General features: G+C 59.7%; 1 protein-coding gene across 1 annotated transcript; it reads right to left on the bottom strand.

Moving 5' to 3' along the window:
• Window positions 1-16: 16 nt before the first annotated feature.
• On the bottom strand, window positions 17-7,122 carry FURIN (furin, paired basic amino acid cleaving enzyme). Its single transcript, XM_024766486.1, has 15 exons — window positions 6,783-7,122; window positions 6,305-6,403; window positions 6,096-6,191; window positions 5,646-5,774; window positions 5,459-5,535; window positions 5,094-5,182; window positions 4,406-4,578; window positions 3,749-3,961; window positions 3,197-3,297; window positions 2,972-3,075; window positions 2,778-2,895; window positions 2,487-2,666; window positions 1,959-2,083; window positions 1,750-1,860; window positions 17-1,496 (listed from the first exon to the last, which is right to left on the bottom strand). Exons 1-15 carry the CDS (start codon window positions 6,957-6,959, stop codon window positions 910-912), a joined length of 2,379 nt encoding a protein of 792 aa, XP_024622254.1. The 5' UTR covers window positions 6,960-7,122; the 3' UTR covers window positions 17-909.
• Between the last annotated feature and the right edge of the window lie 1,813 nt (window positions 7,123-8,935).

The following is an 8,935-nucleotide window of genomic DNA, read 5'->3' as shown; positions in this document are numbered from 1 at the left end:
CCCCATTAAAAATACCAAAAAAAAAAAAAAAAAAATCAGCATCTAAAGTGAAATAATCACAAAGTGAAAATATATCCTCAAACAGCCCCTGAGATCCCCACAGGGGAAAGCAGCATCGGGTGGGAGGCGGGAGAGGCCGGCTGGGCCACCGTCCCTCCCCACCACCCACCCAGGGGCTCCGGGACTGTGAGTGCCAACAGCCCAGGCAGCCCCGGGCTCAGAAAACAGGGACTTGGGCCCTGGCAGGAGGAGAGGGTGCCAGAGAGGGGAGGGTGGTCAGCACACCAGCACGGGGCTGGGCCAGCCTCGCTCAGCAGGCAGCCAGCTGTAGTGGAGGTGGGCAAAGGGACACACACACGTGTGCACCCTGGAAGTACCTGCCTTGCCTTGGTCCCTTCCTTCGCTTACTGCTTCCGCCCGAGGCTCACCAGAGGTGGGGGATGGGGTCAGGGATGCAAAAGCCCTTAGAGAGGTGGCCTCCTCCTTCAAATACCCCCTAGGCCAGCCTCCCTGCTGCCTGGATGGGGACCATTATTGCTTTAGAGGGACAGGGAAGGGGCGAGAACTGCAGCCCGGGTCAGGAATCCCATAAGGGAAGGGCTGCCCCTCTTCACTCCGCAGGGAACTCTGGCTGGGGCCTGGACCTTGGAAAGCTGCCCTAAAGGTTTCACTCCTTTCTCCACACGCAGGCGTGCTGGGGGTGGGCAGAGGCCCTCCCCTGCTCCCCAGCTGGTCCTGGGGTCCCACCTCAGGCAGCTGGGGGGCCCAAGGGTAGGGTGGGAAGCCGTCTCTGCCTCTCTTGCCTCCCAGCTGGGGTCCAAACCCAGTCCCAAGATAAAAAAATACTTTGGTGAATTAAAAAGTGCCCCAGGAGGGGATGGGCTCGAAGGGGCGGGCAGTAGGCGCTCGTCAAAGGGCGCTCTGGTCTTTGATAAAGGCGGTCCTCTCGCCCCGGCCCTCGTCCTCTTCTGAGTCGGATGGGCACTCCTCCTGCCAGGCTTCGGGGGGCAGCCCCTTGTAGGAGATGAGGCCACGGTCCATGGTGTACACCTTCACCCCTCGGAAGCTGAAGCCCGAGCGCAGCTGCAGGACCAGGAAGACAGTGACGAAGACCAGCACGATGAAGGCGCAGCTGAGGCCGGCCACCACCTCGGGCAGGTGTGAGGGCAGCAGCCCCTCCCGCAGCCGCGGCTCTGCCTCCACCTCCATAGGTGGCGGCTGCTGCGGCTGCGGCGACTCACGGCTGCTCTGGCTTTGCCGGGAGCATGTCTGTTCCACAGGGTCCAGGGAGGCGTGGCTGGGGCAGCTGAGGCAGTCTGTGGGGGCTGGCCCCTGGCACGTGGCACACGAGGCGTGGCAGGGGGCACAGACGCTGGCCCGGATGATCTCCACGTTGTTCTCGGTGCTGTAGTGCGTGTTGAGGACTTGGGGAGCGAAGCCTGGAGGGCAGCGCTGGACACAGCTCTTCTGGTGCAGGGAGAAGCCTTCCTCGCACACTGCCGGCACGGGGCAGAAGGTGGGCGTCAGCCAAGCCGCCCATGGCTGTTGGGCCCTGAGCCCCACGACAGTGGCAGCCTGTGGACCTGCAGCCCCAGGCAGTCACCACTGTCCCCAGGAGCTCCCACCTGCCCCACGACTGTGGTGACCCTGGGGTCCCAGCATCCCTTCACACCCCTTTTCCTCCTTCAGGACAGGCGCCCTCTGTCCCCAGCCTCAGGTTCCCAAGCCCTTGCAGCACCCACGACTGACCCACACAGGCCTGGCTGGACGTGAGGGTCTTGCAGCCGATGCTCTCAGGAGGTGTGGGCAGCCCCTCGGGGGCCGTGCCGTACAGCACGAGGGTGAACTTGGTCAGTGTCCCTAGTTGAGGGGGGAAGCAAAAGTCAGAAGCCACGCCCGGCACCCCAGACTCCGCCAGCGCCCCTCCTCCATCCCCAGCCCTCGAGCACCCCCAATACCATAGTTATTTGCTTCACTGGTGTTTTCTATCTCCAGGACCCACTCGCCAGAGGGGTCCTCGTCCCAGGAATGGGTCGTCATGAAGGCCCAGTCGTTAAACCCGTCTGCAGAGTAGTCGTGCGGCCTGGGGAGGAAGGTGCACATAGCTGCCTGACGCCTCTGGCAGACCCCAGCCAGGGGACACCGAGCCCACAGCACATGGACCACACCCCCTCCCCCCAGTGCAGCAGAACCCCGCTGGGCTGGAAATGCCTGCTGGGTGTTTCCCAGGAGGCCAAATGTTCTCAACCAGAAGATTCTGGAAATGTGCAAGGGTACTACACATGGGAAGGCACACAGACATGGCATTTAATGGGCAGAATCAGGGATTCCTGCAACATGGGACAGTCTCACAGGACAAAAACCATCCTTCCCAAAATGCCAACAGTGGAAAAGTATTTGGTGCCCTTCAGGGCTGTGTGAGTGAATGAATGAATGCACGTGGATGTGAGGGACAGGACAAGCTGGACAGAGGAGAGGGCAAGCACCTGGCGGCCAGCAGGGTGGAGCGGGTGCCCATGGGGCTGACCAGGTGGATGGCCAGGTCACCACGGCGGTTGTAGGACAGGGTGAGCCGCGCCTGAGTGTGTTCCAGCCGCGTGATGTGGCTGGGCTCCCCCACGCAGGCGGTCACAGTCTTCCGCACCTCCAGCCGCTTCCCGATGTCCCTGCGCAGAGAGCACCGTGATGGTCTATCAGCCTGGCCCAGGGGGACCAGCGGGCACCCCTGCGCCCCTCAGGTCCCACCTGCCCCCTCCCAGCCAGGGTCCAGCCCTCACTTGGGCTCAGTGAGGATGTCGATGATGCACTTCCGCTGGGGGGTGACCGTCGTCCAGTTCTGGGCCAGAGCCACCATGGCACCTGCGTCCAGTAACCCGTAGCCATACGAATGGCTCACTGTGGGGCAGGGAAGGCGGGGTCAGCTGGGAGGCACACAGGGCCCCCGCAACCCCCAACGCAGCCCTGTCCTCACCTTTGCGGCCCACACCATTGGTGGCCCAGTCGTTAGCATTGAGGTGGGCTGGCTTTGAGGTCTGTACCACCAGGTGCTGCATGTCCCGCCAGGTGAGGTTCTTACTGCAGAGGAGGGACGGAGAGGCTTGGGGGCTGTCTCTTCGGAGAGAAGCTGGAGACCAAGGCCTGCCTTGCAGGGGGCGCTGGTGGGGACAGGGTTGCGCCTCAGCCCCCACCCACTTACTTGGCCTCCAGGGTGAGAGCGATGATGCCCGCTGCCAAGGGGGCAGAGGCAGAGGTGCCTGTGTGAGACTCCGTACACTTCTGCCGCAGATCAGTGGTCACCTACCAGGAGGACAATGATGTTGGGCCTGTAATGCGGGGAGGGCACCAGAGGGGGGCCACCTGCCTGCCCTCCCTCTGTCCACAGGCCCTATGCACCATAAACAGGAGTGGGGAGCCAGGGCCAAGAAACCTTGGTCCCACCTGCTGCCTTGCTAACTTGCTGTAGACAGGCCGATGCCTGGCCCTTGCCCGAGGAATGAGAGGATTGAACTAAAGGTTGGCGATCATTAAGAGCAATGCATATTTTTAAGGAGAGTCTTCTCAGGGGCTTCACTGACGGCTCCACAGTCCCCAGGAGTCTTGGAGAGCTCCCTAGCCCCCATCCCATGATGCTTTAGCCACCACCACCCAGCCACGTGCGGGTGGAAGGTAGATGGGGTCAGAAAGGGGGCCCCGGACAGAGCCAGCAAGCAGCCCCGTTTCCCCAGCTGCCACCCGGGGCAGGACTCACGATCTGCTTCTCGTTCTGGTTTCCACTGCTGTACGTTGTGGCCAGCGTGGACGAGCAGGCCTCACTGTACCAGGGCACGTTGCCGGACTGCGTGGCGCTGCTGATGGACAGCGTGTAGATGCTGTTGGTGTAGCCGTCGCAGTTGCAGCTGTCATGTTCCCGGCCCCCGTTCCCAGAGGCCCAGACAAAGATGGAGCCCAGCCCCCCGCGGCCCTGTGGACAGAGTGGGCTGGGGTCACTCGAGAACAGGACTTGGGGGAGGCCTGGCAGGAGGATGCTGCTCGAGACTGAGAAGGATGGAGCCTCCTTCTCCGGGGACTCTCTATCCAGCCTCTGTTCCCCTGGGAGACCCCTGGTGGATCTCAACCTTTTTTGCACAAAAAAAAGAGACCCAGACCACCAACCAAAATGCTCTGAGTGGTGATTCCAAAGGGTGGAATTATGGGTAATTAGTATTTACTTTTCTCTTTTTCTGTCTTTCTAGTTCCTTAACATTTTAATAACATTTAATAAACAAACTTTGTGTAAATTAAAATTAAACACAAGAATAAATAAATAGGAACAGAAAAAAACAAAGAAGTATGGAAAAGGTAGCGCCTAGTTTGCCCCCAGAGGCTGGGCCTGGTTTCTAGGGTGGGGCTAGGACCCCCACCTCACCTGGCTGACCCCCCGGAAGAAGGCCTCCTCAGCAAGGCGGGCTGGCCCATCCACGGTCTTGCCGTCGTCCTCGGGGCCCCAACTGGCGCTGTAGATGTGGATGTGGTTGGGATTCAGGCCCAGCGAGCGTGCCTCTACCGCATCTGTCACTTCACCGTCCAGCATGCGCACCCCTGGTTGTGGAGGGGGGCGGGGAGAGGGATGCTGCGTGGGTCCAGCTGCCAGGAGCACTCCCTGGAGCACACCCAGCCTTGCACCCAGAGGATGGGCAGGGGAGGGCAGAGGACCGTGCTGGGAAACCCTGAGCCCCTAACTCCCTGGCCAGCCTCTGCCTTTCGAAGACAAGACGCAGGGGAAAAGGGGAGAGCTCCCTGGGCCCCAACTACACATTCTGGGCTAGGATGAGTCTCTGGGGTCCCAAAGGAGCATGGTGATCAAGGCCTGCCATGTAAGGACTCGGAGTGGACAGTGAGGAGTTAGGGAGACTCCTGCTAAGAAACACTCCCTCCACCCCACAGCACAGGGGGTTCAGCTTTTTGAGTTACTAAGAACTCTCTAAAGAAGAGCCGTGCAGTCAAAAGGATCCACAGCAGGAAAGTGGCAGACACTGGCTAGGTGGGAAGTGAACAGAGAAGAATCCCACTGGAAGGGTCGTCCCAAAGACCGGGTGGCCAAGGCCTACACCCACCTCCAATACGGGCATTGTAGGCCACGCCTACGCCACAGACACCGTTGTTGGCCACTGCGGCCACCTCGCCTGCACACCGTGTGCCATGCCTGCCGGGGCCAAGAGCACAGCATTAACAGTGGACAGAGCATGGTGGGTGCAGCCTGAGGAGCAGGAAGGGCCACATGCACGCCCCTCTACCTTTGCTGTCCCACATCTGTACACAGACCACACCCCCCCACTCCTCTTGGCCTATGGCCACCTCCACTCAGACCGAATCTTCCCTCAGAGCCCCAGCTAGACCAGGACTATGGAAAAGACTTCAGCCTCTCAGGAAGGGCACATCTGCTTCCTCAGCGGAAAACAGAAGGGAAGCAGATTATTACCTGTTGTCATTCATCTGCGTGTACCGAGGCTGGGGGTCAGGGTCCTGGTCATTGACATCGAAGCTGGCCCCAGGATCCTGGAAAGGACATGGCCATCATCAGGGTCAGCCTGAACACACCAGCAGAACAGGACCATCCCTGGACTCCCCTCGCCAGGGATGGCTACCTCCCTCCCCGACCTCCTCACATAATTGCCTGCCAAGTCCGGGTGGTTCTTCTCGATGCCATCGTCCAGAATGGAGACCACGATGCCACGCCCCGTGTAGCCCTGGGCCCAGGCCTCCTTCACGTTCAGGTCCCGCTGGGTGACACCAGACTGCAGAGACACCCACCCCCGTCACCCAGCACTTACGAGATGTGGTTGCTGGGTGAGGTTACTGGAACCTTGGAGAATCCCTTTGCCACCCCCAAAAGCTCCTTCTCCACCTGCCCCTACTCCTCAAATGCCACCACCGATTGTCTGGGCTCATGGAATTATAAAGCACTCTGGGAGGGTGCTCCCCAGGGCTCAGCAGGATGGGCTGGAGAAAGATTACTCAGCAGACAGAGGAAGACTGACAGGAGGCCTTGAAGTCAGCCTCACCCACTCACGGGACCCCTCAGTGGATGGATGGATGCAGCCAGGGAGGCGACGTACCAGGTACCACTGCTGGGGAAACTTGGGGTCCGTGGGCTCCTGGTACACATCCCGTTTGGTCCGTCGCTTTGCCACCTGCTGCTCCAGCCACTGTACCTGTGAGGGAGTGAGGGAGAGATGGTGTGGCTGGAGGAACGGGGAGGGAGAGCGAGGCCTCCTGAGAACTGAAAGGGAAGGGTGGCAGCAGGAGGGGCTGGGGCCGCACTCACTTGAGGTTCCCGCTGCAGCCGGCTGTGCCGCGGGCGGTGAGGTGACAGGGACCGCTTTGTCACCGCTCGATGCCAGAAGTGGTAATAGTCGCCAAAGATCTGCAACAGAGCAGGGAGACTGAGCCGGGCTTTCCATCTGCCAGTCCCCATGGAGGCGGGGGATGGGGGTGGACAACCGGCTGCAAGGGGAGGCTCACCACGGCAGGGGGTGGTGGGCATCTGCTCCCCGCCCAGGACCCCGCAAGGAGGTGCGGGGGGCCGAGGGGAACTCACCCCCCTGGGATACACTGGTCCACTGAGCAACCTAGGCTAGAAGCCCAAGGGCAGGACAAGCCACCCATAACATGCCTACTACCCAGATGCCCCTGAGAAGACAAGCCCCAGAGTTCCTGCTCTGGGTGCTGGAACCCCTGCCCTCATTGGCCCCACCCCCTGGCGATGTCCTATGCCTCGGCCAGCAGGAGGGAAGAACACCTACCTGGCCCAGGTTGAGGAAGCCATGCTTGCGTGCCACACTGTCAGCCACGGCTAGGCCTCCAGGAATGCGCACGGCCCAGGTATTGGTGAAGACCTTCTGGCCACGGGCATCGGCCGCCAGCAGGACCAAGGCTCCTGCTGCTGCTACCACCCATAGCAACCAGGGCCTCAGCTCCATGGGGGGGACAGGTGGCCGGGACCCCGGAGCCCCTGTCTCCTTGGCCTGGTCACAGGGCCTCGGCTCCCGCGTGCCTGCTCACTGCCTGTGGCCCGGGGCTGACTGGCGGGGGCATGGGACCAAGACGGGCGGGACTGCGCGGGGAGGATGAGGGCTGCTGGCTCTGAGAGGAACAAGGGAGGAGAAGAGGGAGAGTCAGTCGCTCCCCAGCCACGCACTAAAGCTGCCTTCCCACCCCACGGCTCACTCCAGGCCTGAAAGGGGCTCTGGCGGGGAGGGGTGAAAATCCAGGCCCCCAAGGTGAGCCGGATAGATGGACAGAAGGACCGCCTCCACACGCAAGAATACGGAAGTGGGATGAAGAGGACCAAGGCTTGAGTCCCTCAAAATAAGAAGGAACAACTGAATAAATGCTTGCCAGAATTAAAGTCAAAAAGGTGGGTTAGGGACTTCCCTGGTGGCGCAGTGTTAAGAATCCGCCTGCCAATGCAGGGGACACGGGTTCGAGCCCTGGTCTGGGAAGATGCCGTGGAGCAACTAAGCCCGTGTGCCACAACTACTGAGCCTGTGCTCTAGAGCCCGCGAACCATAACTACTGAGCCCGCGTGTCACAACTACTGCAGCCCATGTGCCTAGAGCCCGTGCTCTGCAACAAGAGAAGCCACCGCAAAGAGAATCCCGCACACCGCAACGAAGAGTAGCCCCTGCTCGCCGCAACTAGAGAAAGCCCGTGCGCAGCAACAAAGACCAATGCAGCCAAATATAAATTAATTAATTATTATTATTATTTTTTTTTAAAGGTGGGTTGGGCCACAACTACTGAGCCCTCGTGCCACAACTACTGAAGCTTGCACTCCTAGAGCCCAGGTTCCACAACAAGAGAAGCCACCGTAATGAGAAGCCCTCGCACCACAACGAAGAGGAGCCCCCGCTCACCACAACTAGAGAAAGCCCGCGCACAGCAATGAAGACCCAACGCAGACAAAAATTAATTAATTATTTTTTTTTAAAGTGGGTTATAAAGCAGTAGGTACCTATAATCCCGTTTTGTTTTTAAAAAACTATTTATACATGCATATTTATATAAAACCACAAAACATAATCTGGAAGGACACATGCTAACAATGGTTCTCTCAAGGTGGTGAGAATTATGAGTAATTGTTATTTTCTTTTGTGTCATGTATATTTTCCAAATTACCCAGGTATATTTTATAAAGGAATAAAATGTTGGCTTTTTAAAGTTTTTTAATGGGCGGTGTCTACACAGCTCACTAGGGCTTCCTAGTTCAGCAAAGGAGAACCAGCCATAGGGAGTTACCTGCAAAGACCCACAGCCCCTGGCAAGAAAGAGTGGGTAACCTAAGGTGGGATGGGGGCTTTGGGGGCTGAGCACGGGAAGGGGGTATCGCAGTGGCTTCACCCTCCCTCTTTGGCCCAGAACATCAGCAAAGTCAGGGGCTCAGGCTCTTTTTTTATACAGTTTCCTGGGAAACGCTGGGGCCACCCAGCCCTGGCCTGCAGGCCTCCAGCAGCCCCCTCGGTCGCTCCACACCCACCAGCCTTGCGTAATCTGAGCCCGGGCAGCCAGGGCAAACACTAGCTGCTGAGCCAGGAGCGCCAAGGTGAAGCTGAATCAATAGTCCGAGTGTTGTTTTTCCTCCTTCAGCAAACAGACAGCAGGACCTCTCTGCCTGGGGCCACATAACTGTCCCCACATAGGGCCCCTGGCTAGCCAGAAGCCAAGCCCCTGGGGTGGGGAGAAGCTGGGGAAGGTCCCCATGGGGCTGCCGGAGGTGTCCCGCCTCAGTGCCAAGCTTGTTGAGCAGAGCGCCTGCCTACACGGCCCTGGATGCCCCACCACTCCCAGGGCCCAGCCCCAAAGGAGGCCACTCTGCTGGACGGCAAAATGAAGCTCCCCATCTCACCCGGGCCCCGGAGAGCTGGACAGGCGGGCTCACCACTGGGAACACTCCTTT

The sequence above is a fragment of the Neophocaena asiaeorientalis genome, unplaced genomic scaffold (assembly GCF_003031525.2).
Source record: "Neophocaena asiaeorientalis asiaeorientalis breed wild unplaced genomic scaffold, Neophocaena_asiaeorientalis_V1.1 scaffold346, whole genome shotgun sequence".
Taxonomy (NCBI): Eukaryota; Metazoa; Chordata; class Mammalia; order Artiodactyla; family Phocoenidae; genus Neophocaena; species Neophocaena asiaeorientalis.
The sequence above is the reverse complement of the archived record's forward strand: the minus strand, read 5'-3'. Positions and strand labels throughout refer to the sequence as shown.

Bases quoted from the DNA above. Each gene is read 5' to 3' on its own strand.
- FURIN (XM_024766486.1), bottom strand. From the start codon at position 6,959: ATGGAGCTGAGGCCCTGGTTGCTATGGGTGGTAGCAGCAGCAGGAGCC. The intron at 5,536-5,645 runs GTGAGGAGGTCG...TGTCCTTTCCAG, and splicing joins CGGACTTGGCAGGCAATTAT to GATCCTGGGGCCAGCTTCGA. The intron at 3,298-3,748 runs GTGAGTCCTGCC...TCCTCCTGGTAG, and splicing joins ACCAGAACGAGAAGCAGATC to GTGACCACTGATCTGCGGCA.